Source organism: Danio rerio, chromosome 13, assembly GCF_052040795.2.
Source record: "Danio rerio strain M-AB ecotype USA chromosome 13, GRCz13ab, whole genome shotgun sequence".
Lineage (NCBI taxonomy): Eukaryota > Metazoa > Chordata > Actinopteri > Cypriniformes > Danionidae > Danio > Danio rerio.
In genome coordinates this window covers 36,287,476-36,315,000 of record NC_141033.1, presented here as the reverse complement: position 1 = coordinate 36,315,000, position 27,525 = coordinate 36,287,476, and the positions used below count along the sequence as shown (strand labels likewise).

At 34.1% G+C, this 27,525-nt stretch overlaps 4 protein-coding genes and 1 long non-coding RNA gene across 9 annotated transcripts in view; 4 read left to right on the top strand and 1 right to left on the bottom strand.

Moving 5' to 3' along the window:
- The window catches only part of ephx5 (epoxide hydrolase 5), a 9,893-nt gene extending 8,061 nt beyond the window's left edge, over positions 1 to 1,832 (bottom strand). For both annotated transcript variants that reach the window (XM_087279554.1, XM_087279555.1), the window contains exons 1-3: positions 1,672 to 1,832; positions 235 to 445; positions 1 to 68 (exon numbers count right to left, since the gene is read on the bottom strand). The exon at positions 1 to 68 is cut by the window's left edge and continues 113 nt beyond it. In XM_087279554.1, the coding sequence (XP_087135680.1) occupies positions 1 to 68; positions 235 to 445; positions 1,672 to 1,715 (323 nt within the window). In that variant the 5' untranslated portion in view covers positions 1,716 to 1,832. The remainder of the gene's footprint in view (positions 69 to 234; positions 446 to 1,671) is intronic.
- A 4,443-nt stretch (positions 1,833 to 6,275) lies between these two features.
- cst3 (cystatin C (amyloid angiopathy and cerebral hemorrhage)) lies at positions 6,276 to 8,316 on the top strand. The gene is made up of 3 exons (NM_001031673.2): positions 6,276 to 6,583; positions 7,215 to 7,325; positions 7,414 to 8,316. The coding sequence occupies exons 1-3, from the start codon at positions 6,386 to 6,388 to the stop codon at positions 7,489 to 7,491; spliced, it is 387 nt and encodes a 128-aa protein (NP_001026843.2). The 5' UTR covers positions 6,276 to 6,385; the 3' UTR covers positions 7,492 to 8,316.
- Positions 8,317 to 12,291: 3,975 nt separating this feature from the next.
- LOC137487422 (uncharacterized) lies at positions 12,292 to 15,343 on the top strand. The gene is made up of 3 exons (XR_015506188.1): positions 12,292 to 12,329; positions 14,249 to 14,327; positions 14,443 to 15,343. It is a non-coding gene; the product is annotated as an uncharacterized LOC137487422 (long non-coding RNA).
- A 3,146-nt stretch (positions 15,344 to 18,489) lies between these two features.
- zgc:163030 lies at positions 18,490 to 20,430 on the top strand. The gene is made up of 3 exons (NM_001089413.2): positions 18,490 to 18,756; positions 19,690 to 19,800; positions 19,882 to 20,430. The coding sequence occupies exons 1-3, from the start codon at positions 18,559 to 18,561 to the stop codon at positions 19,957 to 19,959; spliced, it is 387 nt and encodes a 128-aa protein (NP_001082882.2). The 5' UTR covers positions 18,490 to 18,558; the 3' UTR covers positions 19,960 to 20,430.
- A 1,836-nt stretch (positions 20,431 to 22,266) lies between these two features.
- si:dkey-76k16.5 lies at positions 22,267 to 26,377 on the top strand. Of its 4 annotated transcripts, none has more exons than NM_001327778.1 (5): positions 22,267 to 22,582; positions 22,674 to 22,781; positions 22,870 to 22,990; positions 24,211 to 24,340; positions 24,669 to 25,743. In NM_001327778.1, exons 1-5 carry the CDS (start codon positions 22,508 to 22,510, stop codon positions 25,066 to 25,068), a joined length of 834 nt encoding a protein of 277 aa, NP_001314707.1. In that variant the 5' UTR covers positions 22,267 to 22,507; the 3' UTR covers positions 25,069 to 25,743. The 4 variants fall into 4 exon arrangements, with proteins under 4 accessions (NP_001314707.1, XP_087134428.1, XP_087134426.1 ...); XM_087278302.1 differs by having other exon boundaries at positions 22,275 to 22,582; positions 24,256 to 24,340; positions 24,809 to 26,377; XM_087278300.1 differs by having other exon boundaries at positions 22,275 to 22,582; positions 24,256 to 24,340; positions 24,669 to 26,377.
- The last annotated feature ends 1,148 nt before the right edge of the window (positions 26,378 to 27,525 follow it).

The following is a 27,525-nucleotide window of genomic DNA, read 5'->3' as shown; positions in this document are numbered from 1 at the left end:
CCATAATTAAACTTGCTATCCTCCAGTGGATCAGTGAAACGTGTTAGATCAATGCGTTTGTGCAGATCCTGAGGAAAACAGAGAAGTTAATAATATATAGTGGTTCATTGAGTGTATGTTTAGCATTTGAACCTATTCATTTGATGTTGAAGTTTTGATTCACACCATTCTTTATCTTGAAAACGCTCCCTCTTATTATGCACTTATTTTTAGTCACATTTTTAGTACACTCACCTCTATCTCTTCCACTGAGGTCTTCACAACAAATCTTTGAATGGTTTTGTCCTCAGTTAAAGACTTCTGTCCAGCTCCCCACCAGCCATCTCCTATTGGTATTGTTTTGGGGCCTTTTCTCCATGACAAATAGCACAAAAGTGCTCCAACTCCAGCAGAAGAGAGTGCCAGAAGCTGTAGTTTGGACCGGTCAAGGTTGTCAAGTGTCCCTCTAAATGTGAAGAAAGCCATACATTTAAAAAAGAATTACCACTATGTGACTTATAATTGACACTAGGCATCATTATACTAAGCAGTATAAATCATTTATTCAATCAATCAATTATTCCCAAAACAGACTTTTACAAAATTAGACCACTTGCTGCCAGGAGACTTGTGACAAATTAATCAGTATTTGTTCTAAAACTGCTTCAGAATTTCAAAAATTTCAGCTATAGATGGAATAATAATCTGAAGATAAAAATATAGATATTAGCCACTGTAGCCACTTGCTTCCTTGGTTTGGGCCTTGTGGAGCTGTGCATCAATGGATTTGCTCTTCAATGTTTGAACTTTCAGCAGTGAGCAGTGAAATTTAAACCACTCTGAACTGAACTAAACAGCACTTCAACTCTGAAAACTGGACTGACACGGTTTCAATTTACTAGAATTTCTATGTTAAGCTGCTTTGACACAATGTACATTGTAAAAGCGCTAAATAAAAATAAACATTAATTGAATAATTAAAAAAAAAACAAGTCTTCATTGGGGGGAGATTCTGATCCACTGTTCTACCACCATACACTGAGACAAGTGATGCCTAATCAATAAAACCAGCCTTAAGAAAACAATTACATCCTTGTTTAATATATGATCTGCGGCCCGTATGTGTGTTAGATATAATTTTGTATTTAACTATTTTGCATTTAAAGTGTTGTATTTTATATGTGCATATCTAGGAAACTCTTTGATCTGCCATTTTGGCCAGGTATCATGTAAGATATATTTTAGTGGGACTATCCTAGTAAAATAAGAAACATGGGTTATTTTGGTAAACTAACTCAAAAACTATTACTTAACTCTTCCTTAAGTGCATTTTCAAGAACAAACTAATTATTTCATATTGAATAATTTGAAATATATGAAAATCAATGAAGTAATTAATGATTAAAGTCGAGATAATTTGATTAAACATTAGCGATTACATCACATGAATGAATGCCGTGCAAACACATTCAACAAACAGCAATAACGAATTTTCAGCTAAATGATTCTGCATTGCACACAGAATTGCTATTCAACGAATTTGGAGGAGTTGCACAAATCTGGTAGTGCACACAATGACCTCGAAATGACTTGGCATACCGTTGCATGCCGAAGGTAATGGATTAATTGCGCCCTAAACAGTATGATACTGCGCTAGCACAACTGTATTCCTTGTTCAACAGATTTACTCACTTGACGCTATCAATTGTCTGCAAAACAGTGTCCTGAAAACCCATCGTCAGTTATGCCGATGTGCGTTTTCCTAGCAAGGAGTCCTTGAATAAGACAAATAATAGGCTGTTATGCAATGTCCAAAGTACAAAATCTTCATCAAAACTTTCAATGTGCGCCCCCGACAGCAAAGAAGGCGTTTTCTCCCCACGGTTAGTTGCTGAAAACCCCGCCCCTCTGTAGATTTCATTGGTCAAAACAGCAACGTCATCTGTCAAAGACAGCTCATTTATAAAATAACTCTGTGAGATTTTTCTTGAAGATCTAAAACTTTATATGTCTTTGATTTCTGAATGTACTAACATCAAAGCTGTAAAAACTGTGAATCTGTTTAAAATATATATTTCTATTTTGATCCCTGGCATGAAATGTGATATAATGTAAATGTTTCATTTTGTTATTATAAAAATAAATAAACAAATAAATAAATAAATAAAACTCTGTTAACATCATTTTCCCCGTTATTTTCCATTTGTATGTCTTGTTATATGCATGTATGTTTCTGTATTGTTGTAGAAAATGGTTAATAACAACACACAGTTTGTAATCTATCAGGATGTGCAACCAACTTACTCGATTATGAGTTTGTACCGTATAGTACTTTTTAATGTAAATGTTAATATAACCACACTTTTTACTGAAAAAAAATTATTCAAAGATGATTACTTGAATTTATTAAATTTTTTATGTTAAGTGGTTGTAAACAGTTTATTTGTGTTGAATTTAAACAAACATAGTTGAACATTATTAAACTTAATTTGTTTGTTTAAATTCAACACAAATAAATTGTTTGCAACAGTTTTGCATGCAACACTTTTTGCTGTACCAAAAACATTTCTAAAAGATTTATAATGAAGAAATGTAAAATAATACTTATTTTTAAATTACATATTTATTACAACATATATCAAAGTAGGACAAATGAGCTAATGTATGGGACAAATTCCCCAATAGTGTAGACTGCTAAGTTTTCTACAACTACATTCACTACATCACACCTCAGTTTACTGTTGTAGAAATTAAAGGCTACAGTATTTTTTACAGTTTATCATTTCGGAATTGGTACTAAAGTATGCTGAAGCATTTGTCGTGGAAATCTGTTAAAACCACTGGAGTCAGACAAGGGTTAGAGGAGAGAGGCCCAAAGTTGGCCCATATAGTGACCTTTGATTTGGTCCGCCATCTCATCTGAAAAGACAGGGAGGGTTGTGACGAATGCTTTTTACAGACATCATCATTTCGATTTTGATGTAACCTTTGTTTCATTGTTTTATTGCTGAGCTACAAACTGAAATTAAAGGATTCAATTAAATGTTCAGACTTTTAAAATATAAGATATCTGCGAGACATAAGATATCTGCGAGAAATATCTAAAGAAAACAGCTTGACCACATTGAACTCCATTGTGTAATAAATGGGATAGTTTATGTTTTTACTGTTATAAGTTCATTATTAAATGTTTCAAATAACACTACATTCGTTAATATGATTTAAAGCAATGTTTTCTATTTTTTAAAATAATACTGAATAAACTGGGAAATTACTCATGGCAAATTTAATATTTATGGTTTGGTATATTTGGCCCATAGCCCTCATTAAAGTTTGCTTTTTGCCCCTTTATAGTAAAAAGTTTGGGCACCCCTGGGCTTGAGCAAAGCAAAAATGAGTAATGGTTTTGCATGATAACACCTACACACACACACACACACACACACACACACACAAAGTGAATAAGAGAATGTGTCACTATCAGTTGTACCCCTCAGTGCACGTACACTCAAATTTGTGCCAAACTCCAGGAAAGATCTCTGGTTTAGGAAAAAGAGCCTTTTCTGGTTTCTTACTTATAGTAGTGTTACAATGTCTTGCTATGGCCTTGGCCGGTACATTCTGCTTCTCTCTGCATACTACAAAACAATTTTCCATTACACATTCATTAACAAAGACTTAAATACTGTTAAATATACAGTATAGTTCATTTTAATAGGCTATAGTATCAATTAAAACACTATAATCTTTAATATAAAATACTATATTATTTTTTCATGGGTTATTATATAAATCATGAGGTTGCAGATTTCTTCTGGACAGTTTATCTACGGGATCAGGGTTGAATAATTACTTTAAACACTTCAGGAAGAGCTTTGGGAAACAATGATCTAAACTCACAATATGCTAAAATCTTGCAGCCATAAATACAATAACCTTTAACAATTTTTAGTGATTATACCTAGACAATTATAGTTAAATGTTGATCTTTAAATTAACGGTGTTGTTGAAAACATATTGATGACGTATAGTTTTTAAACAATGAAGTAGCTACTGCCTCGTTTCCTTGAAAGGAAATGGCTGTCACACCTCTTTTTCTGCAAACTACAGTGATTAATTGGCCTGCTGTTAGTTCAATTGTCTGTTTCACCCTGATTAAATTAGTTCAATTGTCTGTTTCACACTGATTAAATTATTTTAGTTTCTGTTTCACACTGATTAAATTAGTTTAGTTTCTGTTTCACACTGATTAAATTAGTTAAGTTGTATGATTCACATTGATTGAATTAAGCTTTCATGATAAGCAGAGACAAAGGATTAAACAAATGTGATGTTTTTAGAAAAGGTATAACATTTATGAGTCTGACTCTGACCATGTTAAATTGCGCTACATGGCTAAAATGTGTTGCATATAAATTTCCTTCAATATGTAAAGCTTTAAAAATTACTTCAAATGTCTTTTGAGCTGTTTGTGAACCCAGATTCTTAAAGTCAGTTGATTGATTTGCATTTATATAATATTTGCTTATAATATTCATTCATTTTTCTTCGGCTTACTACTTCAGAGGTCGCCACAGTGGAATGAATTGCCAATTATTCCAGCATATGTTTTAAATAAAGGATGTCCTTCCAACCACATCCCAGCATTGGAAAACACCCATACACACTCATTCACACACACACACACACACACTCATACACTTTGACCAATTTAGTTTATTCAATTAATCTATAAATCTGGCCCAGCTCTGGCCCACACAATCAGCTTTTGCTTTACCCACATGCGTGAATTACAGTACTTGACTGGACCAAGTCTGACTTCCAGACAAGGGCCAAACACGAACCATATCTGGGCCAAGTCTCAGCCAAGTTAATAACCCATAACTGAGCCTGAATTGGGCCAGATATGTTGTTGTGTCACGACTGCAATGAAATTGATAAACCCATAAATCATTGCAATTTAAGCATGCTATGGGTGTACCTTTTCTCGAAGTGACCTGATTAGTAATTTTTTTTCTTTATTTGAAAATAATAAAAATGTACTTTAAATGTGGGTCAAGATAGGCCAAACTTACATGGTCCACATATCAATAATTAACATTTGGGCCAAATGCTACATTTTACATCTGGCCCAAGTATTGTGTGCCACCTAAAAGACGATGCGACCTCTTCCAAATCAGGGCCATGTTTGTCTCACATGCTGTATGCCAGTGCCGGATGAATGCCTGCTGTGCCAGATTTGTGCCAAATCTGGGCCAGAATTCTTTGCTACCTGGGTATAGCACATTCTTGGACTGTGAGGGAAACCGGAGCATCCGGAGGATTCCCACACCAACATGGGAACACATGCAAACTCCACACAGAAATGCCAACTGAGACCGCCGGAATTCAAACCAGCGACAATTTTGCTGTGATGCGACAGTGCTAACCATAGAGCCACCTGCTTATAAAACAATACATAATATGTGTCTTCTCAAACCTTCACTGAATCAACCATGTTAATTTTTGATGTGTTTATTAAACTGGCGGTCTCATTTTTTGTAGCTGTTTGCTGCACATTTGTCTTTGGCATTTACTAAATCACAAACTTTGGATATATAAAAGAAAAAGCTTTAGCATTGTGAAGCCATTAAACCTAAGTTGTGGTTTTGTCAACGACTTTAAAACCTGAAGAAGTTTGTTCAACCTTTTTTGAGCAATACACCTATGTATGAATGAGATTTAAATAAACCTCTGACAAATAGAACACACTGACAAAATGAAACACTGTTAGTTTGAGTTACTTTGCTCTTATTTGGGTTGAAATTAGGCTACAACAGCAGGAACAGATTTATAAAACCAGACTATAAGCCATAAAGACCTGCAAATCGTGCTTGTTTAAGCTGCTTACAAAATTGGGACAACCACAATTAAATTGCCAACAGACAAATAAAGAAACCACTCAGTTGACACTTGTTAAAATAGGCAGATCATTTTAATAGTGAAGATAGAACATTTAATTGAGGTAAATATATACTATCTTAAAGCTAAAGGATATTCCTTTTAAAAGTAATTAATGTTTTTGTTTTGGTCTTTTACATTAAAATGTTTGCAACATTAGCTACACCATCAAACTCAGCTTCAGAGACACATACCTAAATAGATTTGTGTGGGAGATGGAGAAAAAAGAAAGCTAAAAGAGGCATCCCAATAGCACTTGACTTGAGCAGAGACTACAAAGTAGGGCTAATGTTTTTATTTTCATATCCACTGCCCCTCCCTACAGCTGCGATTGGTGGACACGCGATGCTCCGCCCAGAATGACGTTTTGCTTATATAATCTCAGACCAGATTTATTTATGCTTTCGACTTGCTGACATAACAAGGAAGGATCAAGACCGTTCGATTCAATATTTACAGTTCGACCATGTTTCTTAAAATAATTGTGGCGTTCTTGGCGGTGATTTTGACCGTGTCGAGCGCTGGGCTGGTCGGAGGACCAACGGATGCGGATATGGACAAAGATTCTCAGAGTGCGCTACAGTTCGCAATGGCCCAGTACAACAGACAAAGCAATGATGCGTATGTGAGAGGTGTTTCCAAAGTCACCAAGCTCCAAAAACAAGTAAGTACTTTAATTTGTAATCAGGAAATTCATTTTAATAACACCCATAAACGTTGTTCCTCTTTGAACGCTGTCACGTATGAATGTGTCATCAATTCTGGTTTAACTGTCATAACGGGGCCTGTATTTCACAAGTCACAAGGCTAAGTTATATGAGTAACGGGTTGTTTAAATTTGTAACATTTGCTTTTATTCCCATAGAGAATATTTGCGGTTTCATAGATAGCTACATATTTTGTTTTAGTTAGCTATAATATCTTTGATGAAAAAATTTTGCAAAAACATTAAAAAAATATTAGATTTTTTAAAATGTTTTTTTAAAATGTTTTAGTAATTAAGTTTTAATGACTGTGTCATTAAACTAATCTAAAACATCTGAACCTAAACAAACTTTTTTTTTTGTTTCTATGTTGTTTTAGAAATAAGCAGTAACCTTCTCCAGCTCAATAAATATGTGTATGATCCGAATTCCTACATAGTCTTCTTTGCTTTTATCATAATGCGTATATAAGAATTTAATTGTTTTACTTTAAAGTTGTTGTATTAGCTGTTGTAGTTCTTCTTCATCAAATGCTTCATAAAATCAGGGTTGTCCCAACTTTGTCTGAACATGTTTCTTGTTGATTTTCAGGTTGTTGCTGGGATTAAATACATCTTCACCGTGGATGTGGCCAGAACCACTTGCAGAAAGGGTGGAGTTGAGGAGCTGTGTGCTATTCATGAGAACCCAGAAATAGCACAGGTACATAACACAAATCTTATTTACATTTAGGAGGTTATCCCTGTACATTCCTCTGTTTTTCATAAAATATATCTTTATTTACTTTTAGGTCAAGGAATGCAAAATAGTGGTCTGGACCAAGCTATGGGAGAACTTTATTAAGGTCACTGAAAACTCCTGCCTGTAGAGAATGCTCCTGTTGCAGTTTGAAGCTTTTCGACACTCTAAGAGCAATATAACTCCTTAATATTGCTTAATTTCTTAATTAATTTCTTAATTGATTAAATTATTTACTATCGATACAATAGGAATATATATATAGTTGAAGTCAAAATATTTTTTTCTTTAAAAATATTTCCCAAGTGTTGTTTAATAAAGATAAGATTTTTCTCAACACATTTTTAAACCCAAAAAAGGTTTTAAAAATAGTTTTAAAATGTTTTAATGATTAAAATTATTTTAATAACTTATTATTTTGTCTTTACCATGATGACAGTATTTACTAGTTACTAGTTATTTTACTGGAAACTAATATTCAGTTTAAAGTGCAATTTAAAGACTTAACTAGGTTAATCAGATTAACTAAGTTAGGTTATTTAGCCAAGCTATTGGATGACTGTGGTTTGTTCTGTAGTCAACTGAATAAATATATATATATATATTTCTTTGGGGGCTAATAATATTATCCTTAAAAAAAGTTTATAAAAATGTATTTCAGCTAAACTAAAAGAAATAAGATATTCCCCAGAAGAAACAGGAACTACTGTGAAAAATGAATTGGTCTGTTAAACATTACTTGGAAAAATATTTGAAAAATAATAGAAATTTCACAAGAGGGCTAATGATTTCGACTTCAACTGTGTATATAAATGCTTCACTAACACATAAATGTGCAATCTCATAAATGTGTAATGCTCTGAAAGATCTACAATTTGTAAGAAATTCTAAATAATAAGCCGCATGGTTTTATTTTTGTTCATCCTTTGCTAAATAAAAGATGGTTGAACAAGTCTTTTCAGTGCTGCATGTGTTTATTTGCCTACGATCATTTTTCAAAGTTAATTTGATTTTGTGGATAACAGATTGTGATTTGTTTTATATTTATGTAAACATAATCGTTAAAAAAACATATCTATTAATATTTCTAGATATGGAGGCATCATAACTGAAATATGTGTATGTGTTTTAAATGTCATTTTAATTTTTTATTTTTTTATTAAGAGTGCAAAACATATGCATATGCTAAACACATCACAACATATGCCAAACACAGAACACAATAGCAGCAATAGAACAGAAATGGAAAAAAATATATAATGAACAGCAGTGACAGTCATAACAATATTAGTAGAATTAAAATTGTACTTAGCATTCATATTCATCATAATAATATCAATAATAATACTACGGTTGGATGGTGAAAGTGGTATTTGGTGTCAACAGTGTAAGGTCCACCCAGTTGGTCCAATGGAGATGTCCACTGGTGAATGAAGGTTCAATGCCTGTTCGGTCTTTCCAATGTTACAAACACTCTAATTTGAATATGAGGTGGTTTAGAATATTAATATATTTATATTTTGTTTTATCTGACCTCAATTATAAAACATTAGGAAGATTATATCAATATACAATTTAGATACATTTTTCAACCTTTTATCTTCACTCGTAACTATTACATTTGTTCATTCGGGTGCTCAAGTCGCTCAGAGAAATCACCCCAGCCGTTGACGCCCCTCACGGTCACACTCTTGTCAGTCTTGAATATTAAACAGAGGTAAATGACTACTACTTTTAGATGACCACTCCCATGCTTGCTCATTCTGAAGTATTTTTGATTAGTCCTCCTTAGATGTACACCCTTTGAGTAAAGACAATATCATTTACAATCAGAGGTTAGGGCCATTATTATAAATGTAACCGACTACTGTAGTCTGTAATAATTTTGGTTTAGCCAAGCCCATGGTTTCCCATATACACTTAATTTAGAATAAAATTACTTTCAAACAAGGGTCGGGTACCCTATCTAGGTTAGTCGTGCAACTCCTTGTTGTCCTAGACGGCAGTTACCACCCAAGTCCACCCAAGTACAGTTGAATCAATATCAAGAGTCAGTCGGATCCCTAAACAACAATTAGTGCGCCCAGTGCTCCATCTCAACTGGATTTTAGTCCATCTACTGACCTGACACAGGAAATGCGGGAAACAAGGATACAACGTAATCTATTAGAATGAATAATTACAATGGTGTAGTGGTTAGTGCGTCGACACATGGACTCTGGTGCTTGCGGCGACCCGGGTTCGATTCCGCCTTGTGGTCCTATGTCGATCCTTCCCCTCTCTCTGCTCCCCATGCTTTCCTGTCAATTCTCTCTACTGTCCTACAAAAAATAAAGGTGAAAACCCTGAAAAAATTATTATTATAAAAAAAGAATGAATAATTACAGAGTAAGCAAAATATGTTCAAACATAACAATTTAATAGTCAGATAAATGTGTATTATGCCAATTAATTCAGTCAATTCATAAACGATTAATACAAGACATAAAATTATCAAAGGTAAATCCAAGATTAAAAGACGCATACCTGACTTCAAAATATACATAACATGGAACATGAAGTTTCACGTTTTGGGCTGATCTGGGTAACAGAATCATTTAGAAACTTTCCCTTAAGTAGTAAATCCAAGAATCCCCTCGAGGAAAGGGGTGTGTTAAATACCAAAAGGCATTTGCATTTGGTTGAAGAGTTTCTGCCTATAGGAAAGGCACACCCTCCACAGTGGTTCAAAAGGGAATGAGACCATTGTACCAGTCACACTGAGACATTTCAAATGATATCAAACATGATTGATAAAGTCACTTGGATTGATTTAGAACATTCATATTTTGTAATGACCATTCTGTGTGAGTTGAGGGAAAACGAGCTTGGTGACCATCTGGATTTCGGGAGATGCTTCAAATGTAAAAGGAGGAAAGGAGGGGAGCTGGTTTTTCCCACATTCCCACCTGCTGGGTTGTGGAGCCAATTGTCTCTGTGTTTTAAGCTCATGTTTGAATAGTCAAAGACATCAAAATGTTTGTGATAACTCAAGTCTTGCAAAAGATATCAATAATAGGGTAAAACAGTAATACTATTAACATTGACATATGCCCAGCAACACGTACCACGTATATCCTATATTCTGCTTAAATAAGTTGTTTTAATTCCCTTTCCTATGGGTTATAACATATGCCAAAGTAGTTGGCGGTTCATTTTGCTGCAGCGAGAATAAGCTGAAGGAAAATAAATGAATGAATGAATGAAGTTGCATGTGAGGTACACAGTTCATAATAAATGTTTATTGTGTTTTTGTTCGCATGTAAATCAAAAACAAATGAAAGGTAATGAATGAACTTTTAAAATGTATACTTGGCCAGTCTCATCCAATAAGCATTCAGCATTTTTGGTAAGCACATTCGGTGGAGGTGGAGAGCTATTGCGCCTGACTTTTTTTTTTTTTTTGCTACTGCTTCTGACTGCTTAATCTGACACAGTCGCCACGCCATCACAAGAGTGTTTTGGCACTCGTCAGCATGACATCAAAGCAAGTTTGACACATTTCTAACCACCATGCATCTTGCTGTGATAACAGGTCATCGGTACTGCGCAGATTTTATTAATTTGAAATGAGCAATGTTGCCAACTAATTTCAGAGGAGGTTGCTAAATCACCCTTTAACATCATTGCATGATTACGTCATTACATAATTATTATTAAAGCTGCCTTTTTATATAATATAATAATTAATATTTGTTAAACTGACTTGCCATCTCAGCAAAAAGCATTATTTTAAATATTTTCAATAATTGCACTATATTGGTAGTTATAATGCCACCAACATGAACAAAAATTACATGTTAACAACAAAGTATCTGCAAATGAACAGGTATATCAAACAACTGATCAGTAACAATTTTAATTTTTTTCACCAAAAATGTGAAATGTGTGCTACTGCATTTGCACTGTCAACAAATATTGCTAGTGTTCCTGCACAACCGGAGAGGCTGCATTTTTATGACTGCATTTTTAGGAACCCTTATTATGACCCTATCCCACCCATAAACCCATTCATCCCTACTAGACGAAAAAGGAAAAACGGGATTCTAATAATGCTGAGGGTCCTAGAAATGCAGTTCTACACAGTAAAAAGTCATTTTGTGCCTTGCAGATTTCATTAATATTAATATGTAAACTTTATTTAATAAAAATAATTTCCTGATTTTAGGGCTTTTTTTTTGCTTTGAAATTAATTAAAAATGTCTGTAAAAAATCTAATCAATTTTATTATAAGATTTTACCTGTTATTTTTTGAATAATTTCAAAAAGAGAAAATATTTATTAAATCCAACTTGATTTTATTATAAAATTTAGCTGTTATTTTTGAATAATTTCAGAAAGAGAAAATATTTATTAAATCCAACGTGATTAAAATGAGCATTTTCAAATTAGCCAGGGGCACACAAGTCTATAACAATAATAATTCCTTACATTTATATAGCGCTTTTTCTTGGCATTCAAAGCCCTTTACACATAGGGGGAATCACCTCATCTAGGTCTTTTGTCTCGTTTTACGCTTGAACAACTAAACGAAAGCCAAAGTTTATTTAACTGAATGTATTTTAATTATATTACAACATGGATGCTGTAAAAGGAACCGTATAAAGTGGGAAAAAAAACTCACAATAACCGGTCACCGGAAGTTTATAAGTATGGGAACAACACTAGCTAGGCATATATCCAATTATATTCATCAGTCTCCATATTCTACTGCATCTCAGAATAATACACAGCACCAAAAATGTAAATATATATATTGTATATATAGTCTGTGTTCTCCAATCACGTGAGCCCTCTTCAGCGCTCACCATGACAACGAGACAACAGTGATGTGCCTTGTAAAAATTTGCATATGCATTCCTATAAAGCTCGTGTGCTCTCTATCAGCGCTGTCAGTTCGCCCGGTGTTGGTTTTTGTACTTGACCAAGGTGAGTTCAATACCGACGGGCCCGGGCCCGTTTGTGCTGTAGTTCCTTGCGGTTTGCGTACATAAACGCAATATCGCGAAGAACATTACGGTCTTCTTGTGCACTCCCTGGGGCGAGGCGGCCTTTGAGCCCTAGGCTGGGAGCAAACAACCCCCGAGGACCCTCAGGGAAACACAGGGGGCCGGTAGTGGGACCTCGCTGCGAGGGTTATGGTGGGTGGGAGTAGCGAGGCCCACTCACCTTCTATTTTAAACTATAGTTTCAAACTTTAGTTTACTATAGTTTGAAATAGAAACCATGGTAACTGTTATGATTTAACTTTATGCAAAGAGCTTAGAATGACCAAAAGCAACAGCCCCGGATTCCGCCATTTTTAAGTGATATCGCTCTTCATTGCTGTCGCGATGGAAAGCAGCTGCTTTGTTTTTATTTAATTTATTCAGAAAGCCCGTTATTGTTTCCTAAATTGTAGAGTGTCGCCTCTTGGTAATTCTATGCTCTTTTGCTCTTTGTCTGACTGTTGTAATGTTTTGCTTTTCAGCTGAGTTGTTGAGCAAAGGACTATTGAAGACCACTGCGGGTTATATTCACGAGCGCGCGCATTATAATGTTTCCGGGCTGTTTTCTGAAAGTGTGTCTTGTTTAGATAAGTTTGCATGTCAAACTAAATAAACTATACTCTTTCTAAACACCTGTCTCGTGTTTTATTGGTCCTCTACAGCAATGCACTGTCAATACAGTAGTCTAACAAATAAATAGTTGTTATAAATGTACCTTCATTAGTCAACATTTGGTGTTATGTTATGGTTGTTTCATAACTATATTTATTATTATTTTGTATGTTTAAAACCAGCAAATTATACTATATATTTAACATGTCATAAACTTACTGTTATTTTAAAATTTGCCAAATAAAATGTCCTAAGACAAGAATGGGTGTTGTTTTGGTTTTATGTCAACCTACTGTAGGTTTTAGGTTGATAGGGAGTTTTTTTAATGACCCAAATCAAGTAAAACGTCTCTTACTCAAGTACTTTTAGCATGCAAAAGTCAAATTTAAGTATATAAAATACAGTTTCCAACAACTAAATTTTGTCTTGTAAAAAAGACCAGTGTGGTGGTGAGAAAAAAAGTCATGTCAAGTTATATATATTTATAAAAGAAGTTGATCAAGTTGTTATAATATTTAGTCATTAGATTATGTGACCGCTAGATGACGTTCATTTGAAAGGAGCGATACCCTGTACTAAAATGGCGGCTCTATTGACGCATTCCTTCCAATAAACAACATCAGGGTAGGCGACATCTAATGTATATAGCTGTGGGCGCTAACTAGTATTCATGTCGTATCATGCTCAACTCTTAATTCTCTTTTACGCACTTTGAAAGTCTTTGCGTGATTTCAGAGAGATATTTAAGCACATATGAAGTAACAGTGGCGTCATTATGACCCTTATTGTAAAACCAAAACAAAAATGGTATTGTCTAACACTATTTACTAATTAGAATTTGTTGTATAGTGTCAGAGGCAGAGAAGACACATCAACCAGCAAATGAGTAATTTTTCAGGAAAATGACTGACTGAACGGATGACTGTCTAGGTTGCATGCAGGAGATACATGTTACTAAGTATTTCAGCTACAATACTGTTAAATCACAGTAACCATCTATTAATTGTAACTTCACAGTAAAATATAGTTAGTTCTACAAGAAAATACGGTAAAATCACAGGAATGGGCCTTAAGATCTACCTTGAAGTCACATATTTTCACAGTAATTTTGTGTAAAACAAATCAGTGGCTTACTGTGAAAGTAATACAATTATTAGTCAGTAAATTACTGTTAACTTAGGATCAAATATTTTACAGTGCATCAATAAAACTCATGTAAACTTTTTTTCTGTCATTCTGTTTTTTAAGGTGAGCGCTGAATTTTCACAGCTGGATCTTCACAGCTGCTGAGGAACTATTGGAGTAAGACAGAGATCTGAGACTTAAGGTAGAGTTTATGATGTTTATGATGTTTATCATGTTTACAGTTTCTGACTGTGTCATACCATGAAAACAGATTGTTAACATATTTTCTTTTTTTTTTTTACTGTTGCTTAATGGAGTTGGACAATGAACTGACAGGAACTGAACGGCTTGTGATGGCAGAAATGTTGACCTAAACAGGGGCCTTCTACAAGTGACCGCCTAAAGACACTGGCATCATCATTATCATCATTATCATCATTATCATCATTGGAAGTGTTAAAGTTCTTATAGACCTCATCTTTACCAGACTAAGGCAAACTCTGCTTTTACTCCGCCCAAAGCCCCAGCTGGACTGTTTTGGCCCATGGTATCCGATCAGGCCCCGGAAGTGACTGTGGAAACTTGACTGGCCCAGGCTCGCATTGGCACGCTAACTTAAAGCGTGAGAGTGAAAACACGGCTCTTGACTACATTCCCAGAGCTTGTGTCCACCTGGGGTTGACATATGCATTTTAACTGCGACAAAGAAAAGTGTTTTTACAAGTGACTGTCTGGTGAACACTGGAAGATATTAGAGGGTATAGTATTCCCATGAACTGCAGTGTCCTCTTTGCTTCAATGAATCTGCATTCTGGCAAATAATACCTTTCATGCATTAAATCACATAAATTTCACTTTAAGTGTTTTGTTTTAAACAATATTGATAAATGTCAAATTGTTTGAAACTGCTGTTTAAGAAAACATTATCAAAGTCCTTGTTAAGATGATCAGTTTGTTTATATGTACATGTTTTATTGTGTATTATATGATGTATTGTCTATTATGAGATTGTTGGTAATCTGCATTGTGGCTCCACACTGCTGAACAGGCTCCACTAATTTGAGCTAAATTTAATTAAATTTTACTCGGTATTGCTGCTTGTAATCTGTTGCCTCACTTTTATTGTGTAGATATAAAGCATTGTTTTCTAGAGCTGATGAACAGGCTCCACACATTTTATGTTAAATCTAAATAAAAACATTGAGTAGTTTTCATTAACATTGTGTCGGTTTTTCTGTTCAATTTAATTAATATTTTTGTTTAAATTTTGCTAATTTCTTTAAGTACTTTTTGTGGTTACTCAATTTAAATGACTAATTTTAAATAAGCTAATTTGATTAATTGTTACTCAATCCATATATGTTGAATTTAATTAATAATATTGCTTGTAATCTGTTGCCTCAAATTTATTGAGTAGATATGGGGTATTATTTTTTACAGTGTATACGTTCCAGCCAGGGGCGGATTTAGTGATTTTGGGGCCCTAAGCAATTCCAGCAACGGGGCCAAAAAGTTCTAAAATGCACATATCAAGTTTTCTACATTTTATCTTTATGCAAAATAATAATAACATGCAAAGCACCTTGTAAAACTTTCGAAAAGATTTGTTTTCTTAAGTTGAATTCACAACTAAAAATAATAAATCAACAATTTGTTTTTAAGTTAAATATTTACTGATTTGACTGCTAGATTGGTCCATGATTAAAAGTGGGGGACACATTTGCACAGATATAATAATTATGTTCAAATTAACCATACACCATATGATAGAAAACAATGTTATGTATAGTTTATAGTATCATTTATACTACTTATTTGGGGGCCCTTAGATTTCCTGGGGCCCTAAGCAGCCGCTTACCTTGAGCCGCTTTTCCACTATCGTGCTGAATCGTTCTTTAAACAGAACTGTTCCATTCCGTGCCAAACCGGGCCAGACAGCACGGATACGGTTTCATTTTCCACTGTCGTGCTGCGACAAAGCTCTTTAAAACATTACACAAAACGCATCAGTAGTTGCCTTGGTAACGCAATGTAAACGGCTCCCTTTGTTCAATTAAAGTTAAATAAGAGCCGAAACAAGTATTTTTTTTCATAAAAGCAAAAGCAACCATGTGACTAAACACTGTTATGCCGCTCTATCAAATAGGGGTGCTAAATATCGGTACATGTGCACCCTTATTTATTTATATGTTGCGCAGCTTTGGCTAAATTTTATTTGGAGGGAAAATTACCAAAATGTAACGTGATGATTGAAAATAATTAGAGGGGAAATAAATATTTAAAATCTCTGAACATAACAGAAAAATAAAGAATGATAAGACAAAAATAATAGTGCATTTGCATATAGTGGCAGAAATATAATTTTGGACAGGCCTTGTCAAAGTTGAGCGGGCACTTTCACTAATAAAAACACAGCACATAAATTATTTCATTTTTAACAATCAATTAAATTACACTGCGTTTTTATATCAAAAGTTGATAATGATATAAAATATACTACATTATGATGTTAAAATGAAACCAATTAAGCGATGGCTGTTATTTGTTTTACTATTCAAACATTAAATAACGAATGCAGCAAGTGAAAAAAACGAATATGAAACAACACTTATATTGCAGGATTTAAAGCATATAAAGCACTATTATATTTAGCAAAATGCTGCTCTATTATCTTTTTATTTTGATAATTTTATTTTTATTATTATAATTATTTTGTGTTCATAATTAACTAACAAGCTGAAGGCGAATTATTGCTTGACGTTTTAGAAAATATTTGCGTAGCTATATTAAAGATCACCAAGAACAAAAACACAGAAACATGTTACATGCCTCATAAATGTCATATGTATAACTGAATCATATAATTGCCTATAGCTGAAATGATGAAAATTGCTCATTTTATTTTTATAAAACATTTGTCAAAACGTATTGATATTTTTTGAGTAAAAGCAATACTGACATTTAAGAATCCATATTTATTTAATTCATTCATTGTTTTGACTTGTTTATTAGTGCATATGCTATAATATAAATCATTCAACAGTAACGTTACCTTGGACAGTTACAGTGCCGCTCCGTAAAGCTTTCAAGCAAAGTCTTTTGGACAGCCGACATTACAACACGCCGTCCTTCAGGTGGTCTCGCCGGAATTAACAAGCTGTCCTGGCTTTGAATTAAAAAGTGCAATTATTTCCTCGTTGTTAAAAGAGTCTGCAAGTTCGTGTTCCATGGATTTAGTTATGTTGTTGTGGAATTTGGACATCGACGATGCTAAGCATGACTTTATTCGCTTTATTCGATGCGCAGCAGGAAAAAAAAGTCAGCAGCGCAAATCGCTGGCATCTCTCTCCCGGATCAGAGCGAGTTTTGTGCTGTGAAATACAGCGCTGCGTGCAATAAACTCACATTCAGGCAGGCGAAGTAGGTCTGTATTCAAGTCAATAAAATAATAACTTTAATGAATAAAATATCTTCGTAAGAATGTGATGAGTTATTCACTTCTCTGCCAGAGACTGCTCTATGGTTTTAAAACCTTTTTCAAACTGTATCGTTTAGACCTGGATCATTATTTTATATTAAATGTACTGTAGTTTATTTGGGATGTCTGATGACTAGCGCGCTTCTGCTGAGCCAGCTGTGGTAGCTTAGCAACCGAGTCGCGACGTCAACACACAGAATCTGTCAGCACAGTTCAGCACGGTTGTCTAACCGTGCCGAGAATTCCGGGCCAAGAACGGTTTGTAATCGTGCCGCGCCGTTCCAGGCTCAGTGGAGAAACAACCGTAACCGTACCGAAGTGTTCTTAGAACGGTTTGGCACGATAGTGGAAAAGCAGCTTATTAGTTAAATCTGCCCCTGGTTACAGCCTCTCTAGTTGTGCAGAAAAATACAATTAGCTGCTGTTGCAGCTCCAGTTGCTGGTGTCCTGACATTTCATCCTACCCGTCAGATTTTTATACCAGGGCTAATTGCGCATGCGCACATCAGCTATTTCGACACTTAGTCACTTTTTTAAAAATTGCTAAAAGTAGCAAATTAACATTAAACATTGCTAAACTTGTTAGTCACTTTTTTAAAAATTGCTAAAAGTAGCAAATTAATATTAAACATTGCTAAACTTGTTAGTCACTTTTTTAAAAATTGCTAAAAGTAGCAAATTAATATTAAACATTGCTAAACTTGTTACCTGGTGCACTTTGGAAAAAATGTTGTAAGGTTAGAATGAAAAGTTGCTATTTTGAGCAACAAAATTGCCAACACTGTAAACGTGTCAAATCCACCTCTCCCTACAACTGCGATTGGTGGACACGTGAAGCCCCGCCCACATTAACAGCGCTTAAAAGTGACGTTTGTTCATTTCAAACCGCAGAATTGATCACGCTTTCGACTTACTGACACAACGAGGAAAGATCAAGACAAATCACTGTTCAAGTATGTTTCTTAAAGCTATTGTGGTGCTTTTTGTGGTGAATTTGACCCTGTCGAGCGCTGGCCTGGTCGGAGGACCAGTGGATGCGAAATTGGACAAAGAATCAAGACAAGCGTTAAAGTTTGCAATGACCCAGTACAACAAACAAAACAGAGATGTGTATTTGTGTGATGTCTCTAAAATCATCAAGCTCCAAAAACAAGTAAGTATTTAAACATTTAATTGAGTTATCAGGGAATGTATTTTCATTAGGCTACATCAAGTGTTAAAAGTACATCTTTGAACGCTGTTATGTGTCGTCAAATCTGGTTTAACTGGGTCTGTATTTCTTAAAGTCGTAAGGCTTCACTGTGTGAGTAATGGGTTGTTTAAATTTTTTACATTTTTTTTTTGTTGTTGCTTTTTCCTGTAGAACACGTTTGAGCTTAGTTTGTGTCAGCATTGGCAAACAAATTAAAACATAGTTCAAGTTTAGTAGCCTATAATGAATGGTTATTAGAGGCAAGAATACAAAGGACAATGAATGGGTAAATAAAATGTATGTTAAATTGTGTAAACCGAAAGATGAGTACAATGCTGTTTTAATTTAGAGTAAGTATATTGTAATTTTAATAGTTTCAGTTAGTAGTTTTAATCTTTCATTTTTGAAGTTTGTTGCCTGCTTGTCATTTTTATTTAATAGATAGATAGAAGTATAAACTATGTTTTAATAATAATATTTTAGGTTTAAATTGCCCTAAAGGAGTATAAGAAGTTTTACTTTTTTACTATAATTTTTACTATTTACTTTTTTTTTTTGGCAACTTTACCAGGAAATACAATTTACTTAGAAATACAGTTTATTTTTTATCGTTATTTAGTATAGTTTTATTTATTTTATTTAGTTGTCATATATTTGAAAAAACACTACCCAACTAAAACATTTGAAGCATTTGCCTTAACATGCAACTATTGATACAGATACAGTATTTTCAGCTTAATATGTATAAACTGAATCCCCATGGCTATGTATTTTTGCTTTTGTTGTTATTATTGAAGTAATGTTTTTAATGGATTGGTTTTAGTTCTCCTTTATGACACATTTATATCAGGGTTGTCCTAACTATGTCTGAACATATTTCTTGATGATACTCAGGTTGTTGCTGGCATTAAATACATCTTCACCGTGAACGTGGCCAGAACCACTTGCAGAAAGGGCAGAGAGAAGAAGCTGTGTGCCATTCAAAAGAACCCCTCTCTGGCACGGGTATACACCCTGTCTTATTTACAATGAATAGGTTCTGTACATTTCTCCATTTTCATAAGAGGTATCTTTATTTACTTGTAGGTAAGGCAATGCAGAATGGCGGTCTGGATCAAGTCATGGGAGAATTTTATTAAAGTCACTGAAAATTCCTGCCTGTAGAGGATGCTACTGTTGCAGTTTGAGGCTTTTACAAAGTGCAATATAACTCACTTGATATTGCTTATTATACTGAACTTTAAATATTTACTATTGCTTAAAATAGGAATTGTATTTGTGCAGGTAACCTGTTGATGTCAGCTGCAAATCTTTATACATAAAAGCTAATGCAAGCTTGCCAACCTGTTAGACTCCTTTGCTCCAAAAGGACTACAGTTTGAAAGAATTTCTAAATAAGCCTTGTGTTCTCGTCTTTGTTAATCCTTGGCTTATTAAAAGTTGGTCCTTCAATTTTGTCAGTGTGCTTCATTTATTTGGCTAAAATAATTTGCAGAGGTAATTTGATTTGGTGGATAATATTGTGATTTTGTTTTTATATATGTATACTTCTAAAAGTAAACCATAGTGGTTTCAGACTTTCCTCAGAGTATGTAAATTGACCCATAGCGCCATCTGCTGTCTTGGTGTTGGAAATGGCCTAAGTGCATTTGTGCAAGAACACTTTCCTCCATCCAACATTTGTAAGAAATCCGTCTAGATGCTTTTGTAAGAGGATGTTAATAAATGCATCCTAGAAAATCTGTGCTGTCTGTATGCAGTTAGATGTGCTTGTTTAATGGCTACATGCAGTTACATATGGATGGACTGTGTATTTATGATAAATAATTTGTATTTGTAAAACACTTAACAACATTTTTTATATATTTTTTTTTAAGTCAAACTGACATTTTGTTTTTGCAAAGTGGCTTCTGTCTGTTTGAGAGTTGAGTGATTCTTTGCTAAGCAGATTGTTCGCAAAATGCTTGACTGGTTTGTGAAACACTTGCACAGATTTCACTCCTTATTAATCATGCGCATTAAGACTGCATGAAGAAAAGTACACCCTTTACGTATGTAGAACACATTGTTTTTGTTAAGTTTTTTTTTCATTCCTTTATGCCCTTTTAAAATGTTAATTTCTTATAATATTCTTCTATTGTTATATCTGGAAGTTACTGCCTATTACTACACTCAAAAATAAAATCTGTCACTGGGGCAGTATCTTTTCAAAAGGATTTTTTTTTACTAACCGGTTCCTAAAAGGTACATTTTTAATATCTTAAATGTACAAATGTGGACCTTTTATAGTAACTCAAAAGTACAAAGATGAATTTTAAAGTTACAAAAGTATACCCTAAGGTACTAATGTCCACTAGTACGGTACAAAAGTATCTTTTAAAAAGGTACTACCCCAGTGACAGATTTTGTTCATTTTATTTTTGAGTGAATAGGTCTGTCAAAGCTATATACTCATCCAAAGCAAATAAGTTATGCGCTGTTGATTTCATTTTGAAGGTGTGAATCTTATAACGCATATGGATTGATCATTGATATAGAACGTTTTTTTCCTCCAGTTTGCAGACCATATTCTTCAAAAAAAAACAAAAAAAAAAAACAGCCTATTTCTCCAATGCACCACAAGACAGCAGAATAAAGACCATTATGAACTCTCTCCATCATTTTTATTGGTGTTTGAAGATGTAAAATATATGCAATAATCTGTTCTGTGGGGAGGCAAAAACATTTGATGATCTCTAAGTTATGTATGCTTGTATGTACAGTGCTCAGCATATTGAAGTACACCCCCCACAAATCTCTCATTTAAATAAGTTTTTTTCTATGGGATGCTATACAATATTGTATTTGTGCATATACATAGCCAAATCTGGAACTAATCTAGCAAAATAACTTACAATAATGGTTCAAAAATTAGTAGCCCAAATTTCTATGTTAGGGAAAAATATTAAATACAATTTTCAAAAATATAGCAAAAACCAAGAGACAAAAAATATAAACAATTTTCTTAATGTTGTTTGTAATTTATTTAGCATGAATTTAAATGTATTTTGATGCTTTGTAACTAAAATATTATTTTAAAAAAATATATCTAGTTTATAAATCCGTTTTGTGCAAATGCACCAACATGTATTACCCATTTTCACAGAGAAATTGATAAAAATATAATTTTTTAATTAAATAATAATCAAAATGGGATGTACTCAAATAGGCTATGCTGAACTATGTATAATGTATGTATTTATGTATGTATGTATGCATGCATGTATGTGGTAATAATCCTCCACTGAACAATTGCAATTAATTTTATACTTTTGGAATTTTGTAAGTTTAAAATAAAGACGTTAGTGTAAAAACAAATCTCAAATAATCACGCTTAATGTTGTAAAAGTTCGGGGAAAACTCGATTCTCAAATTCATTTTCAATTCTTGGCCGGTCTTTTTTGAACCATTCTGGATCCCGTACAGTATAGTTGCGCTTCATACGGAAGATGTAGTTTGATTGCGTAAAGGCAAATTCAGAGGGAACAGAGCCAGTTGTCAATTTTCGTTCTCTGCATGTACAGTTTACCTATTACAAGCTGACTAAAACTACATGCAGTAACCACTGTGATTCAAATTTATAAGCTACGAACAATTTGCTTCACAGAGGTTCCTTAGCTTTACGAAGCAGTTATTCGAAAGTAGACAAAATACATATCTCTACTAATATACGATGAGGACTTTAAATTCAGATGAGTTAAAAGAAGCCGAGACTTCTTTATACGCGCACCTGCCTAAAGCTATAAAGGTGAGTTGCTCATTATATTTTTCTTGTCACATTATTTATCGCCCATACTTGTTTTACAGTTGCACTAAAGTGTATACCTTATGTTCTTCAGGTATATGGATTTGTCTTTGCCATGAACAGAGGAAAGCCAAACACTTTGGAGATATTGGTGGATTCGTGGCCAGCTTTTACCACTATTATTGTTCGACCAGACCCAAATGTGAGTAACTTTTTATAAACTCTCAAAATGTTTGGTCAAAGATATCACTTTAATGTCAAAATCACTAACGTTCCTCTAAAATCATTAGAATGGTCGAGCTAAAGACTTTATGAAGAAGGTGACTTTATATAGTACAGATGAAGAAGTACTGAGAAGAATGTTGACTGTGGAAAATGCAATTGACTGGAGCACATACTTCTTAATAGGAGGTATTTTTTCTCAAATCTTTTTATTATATTTTATACAACAGTTCTGTCTGGTTCTCAAATCTGATTGGCCGATAGCTGTGCGATTCTGCAATATCAGAACTGGTACAGCCTCCTCACCCTTCTGTATTACTCCGCCTGCATAGGGTGACAGCAGATCAGTAAATTCACCACAGTTTGACAAATATTACATCTGTTGGACAACATACTGTACTTTTGAGGCTTTTATGCAAGAATGTAGTTGTTTAGATTCATTCATTTTTTTTTTCGAGCTTAGTCCCTTTATTTATCTGGAGTCGCCACAACAGAATGAACCGCCAACTTATCCAGCATGCGTTTTACGCAGCAGATGCCCTTCCAACTGCAACCCATAACTGGAAAACACCCAGACACCTATTCACACCCTTACAATACAGACAATTTTAGCTATGCAAATTCACTTATACTGCATGTCTTTGGATTTGTGGGGGGAAACCTAAGCACCCGGAGGAAACCCACACAAACGAGGGGAGAACATGAAAACTTCACACAGAAATGCCAACTGACCCAGACAAGGCTCGAACCAGCGACATTCTTGCTGAGGCGACAGCACTACCTAATGCTCCACCGCGTTGCCCTAGTTGTTTAGATTATGCAGTTTATTTATAAGGTTAGTGCACGGGGCTTAATTTGTGCCAGAACACACTGGATCCGGCACCTTATTTTACCGATTTCCCCCTCCTCAACCGCCCTCTGTTCACTTTCACTTTTTTTCTGCGATTTCCCAACCCCTCTTCACTTTTCTCTGCAACAACCCAAATCATTCAAATACTAAAATATAACGTTGGTTGAATTAGTAATGGCTTCTGCTGTTCTGACATCAGCTACAGATATGAATAAATAGCAATACAAAAGTATTTTGAGACTCCGTGTTTGATATTGTTTTTATATAAATGATTATGCCAACGAACTGTTGTATAAACACAATATCACACTAGTAGCAATGGGATATGGCTGTATATCATCACTGGTGGGGACAATAAGACCTGTGGCCTTGTGCCAAAGAACATCTGCCACCAGTGCCAATATACTGCCATATTGCACTGCTACTTGTGTGATGTTGCTCATATATTATATTATATTATATTATATTATATTATATTATATTATATTATATTATATTATATTATATTATATTATATTATATTATGCAGCTTCTGGTTAATTTAATAACATTATTTTAGGATGTGATATACGTCATTTACCGATGCTGAAGGAAATTTCTGCAGCTCGGGGTGTCCGTATGAAAGGGCTCTCCTTGGTTCACCTCATGACATTACCTGAACCTGGTCATTTACTTCAGCTTATTACAAGGTAGGATGGTAAAATTCAACTGCTTTAAAGGAATCTGGTATAAACTTATGAATAGTGATTTGTGTTTGTACAATGCTTTTTAAGTAAAGCAGTCTATATTGTTTAACTCAGTATTTCTTAACCACGTTCCTGGAGGTCCACCAACACTGCACCAAGTTCTTGGTCTGTCACACCCATTACAGGTCTTCCAGACTGTGCTAACAAGCTCATGATCTGAATCAGGTGTGTTTGGTTAAAGACAATGTAAGATGTGCAGAACTGGTGATCCTCCAGGAACGTGGCTGAGAAACGCGGGTTTAAATGATTCTTAATATCTTTGCTTCCACAGTGATCTCGAGTCCAGAATAACAGTTCTGAATGAGTCACATGCCGATGTTGTTAACAAGACTTGGAAATTTGGTGGGGATGACAAAGGTTACAGGAACGTTCTGCATCTCATCAGCCATTTCCCCACATGCTGCATTACAGATGAGAACAACCAGCCTGTGTCCTGGGTGCTGTTATATGATTACTGTGCCATGGGGATGCTGTACACTCTACCTGAGCATCGAGGGAAGGGCTATGCCAAAGCTTTGGTTACTACAATGGCAAAGAGGCTCCATTGTCAGGGCTATCCTGTGTACTGCTTCATTGAAGAATGCAATCAAGTTTCCTGCAAACTTTTTACGAGCCTTGGTTTTACAGAGGATCCGTCTTATAGGGCTGCATGGTATGAATTATTTTGTTGAAAGTGAATGCACACCAGTTGATAAGTGATTATCTACAGTTGTCATCATAACATCAACGTTGCTGTTATTTCACCTTTAGGCCATTCAGGATGTACTGTAGATGACATTTGTTCATAAGTTGAATATTAAAGAAGCTTTTTTTCTAAAACTGCGGTCAAAGTCAAAGGCTGCCTGCACTTTGATTGTTAAACGTATTAAGATCAAACACATTTAATACCCCTGGCTTTTCCTGCTTAACCAAAATGATATTTTTTTACAAGAAATGTTTAATTATTTACAACATTTTACCAGTGCTTAATATGGGCTGCATCCAGTTCTAGAAAATATCAGATTGTCATGTTTTGATTTCCATTATTTATTGGTATCGATCTGGCATTAACTTCTGTCTGACTGCATGTGTGTGTGAGAGAGTAGCCTACAAGGTGAAAAACAGCGAGTTGTGTTTAGGTTATGTTTAGCTGTTGAGACCATTCAGAAACAAATTAATGCTCGTATACTGGGATCACACCAAATGCAGAGCACCATGTCACTTTTTCTAGTTTGCACATGAGATCTTTTTACTAGTGCTGGGCAAAGATTCATTTGATTCCATACAAGTCTGTTTTGACAATTTGTGTGTATGCACTGTGTTATGTATGTATAAATACACATTTTTTTCATGCATTGCATATGTCGGAGAAAAAAAGGTTTGTTTAGACATAAAATATATCTGAATATGATACAAATTATATATACATTTAAATGTTACAACATATATGTATGTGTTTTAACTAAACATAAATATAAATAATACACACTATTATATATTATCAAATCAAACTCTTATTTTGGATATGATTAATCTTTGCCCAGCACTGTGTGTATGAAGACTTGTGTGTATTTAACATATGAATAGTTAATATCTTTAAGAATTTCATTGGAAAAATGACACCAAATTGTCCTAGACTTCACTTTGAATTTAGTTAACAGATCAATACAAATCATGCTATATGGTTGGCGTCAGCTTCACATCTTAACTTATTAGCAAGTTTTGTGGCGAAAATTATTCATTTACATATTAAACAGATTATTATTATCTTTAATTATTCACAGATCCAACATTGTTCAGAGTGTTCACAACAGTGAAATGCAAGCATTCTATTGAAAATCAAACACTAAATCTGTGAAAAGTAAATCTTCTCAACTAAATTCTAACATGCACATGTTAATCTTATTTATGCAGGTTGCAAAATTCAGGATCAGTGTAAATACAATTTTAAAAAGATGCTGGTGAATGCTTGCTGTAATTAAAATATTTTATACACAATTAGAGATTTTTTATTATGCTTTTGTGATTCCCTGAATGGTTAGTTGTGTGTGTGTGTTTGTGTGTGTGTGTGTGTGTGTGTGTGTATGTGTTTTTGTGACATATCAGGACACAAATCTGTATAATGACGTAGGTATGACGCAGGTATTACAAAAAGGAGGTGAAATATGAGGACATTGGTGATGTCCTCATTTCTCAAAATGCTCATAAATCATACAGACTGAGTTTAATCAGAGAGTAAAGCTGCAGTCTCCTGTGATGGTTGGGTTTAGGGGTGGGGTGGGTTGAGGGCAATACAATATACTGTTTCGACCGTATAAAATGAATGGAAACCTATGTAATGTCCTTACTTTTCACAAAAACAAACGTGTGTGTGTGTATATACAGTTGAAGTCAGAATTATTAGCCCCCCTTTTTATTTTTTTCCCCCAATTTCTGTTTCATAGAGAGAGAATATTTTTTCAACATTCTAAACATAATAGTTTTAATAACAGATTTATTTTGTCTTTGCCATAATGAAAAATAATTTACTAGATACTTTTCAAGAAACTTCTATACAGATTAGTGACATTTGAAGGCTTAACTTGGTTATTTAGGGTAACTAGGCAGGTTAGGGTAATTAGGCAAGTTATTGTATAACAGTGGTTTGTTCAGACTATCGAAAAAACAGCCTAAAGGGGCTAATAATTTTGTCCCTAAAATATTTTTTTTAAGTTAAAACTACTTTTATTCTAGCCAAAATAAAACAAATAAGTCTTCATCCAGAAGAGAAAATATTATCAAACATACTCCTTGCTCTAAAATTTCCTTGCTCTGTTGTTAAACATTAATAATAACATGGGAAATATTTAAAAAAGAAAATTCAAAGGGGGGCTAATAATATTTTATTTAGAGTTGTTATTATTTTGTTTGTGTAAGAAGGTAATATTTTAATGTTGTGAAATAATTCAGAAAACGTTATAGAAAAATGCAGACAATACATATTTTAGAAAAACTTACATAATGGACATATTGATTCACTGTTTTACATTGATATATATATATATATATATATATATATATATATATATATATATATATATATATATATATATATATATATATATATATATATATATATATATAAATTTTGTGGCTCCAGGACAAACTTT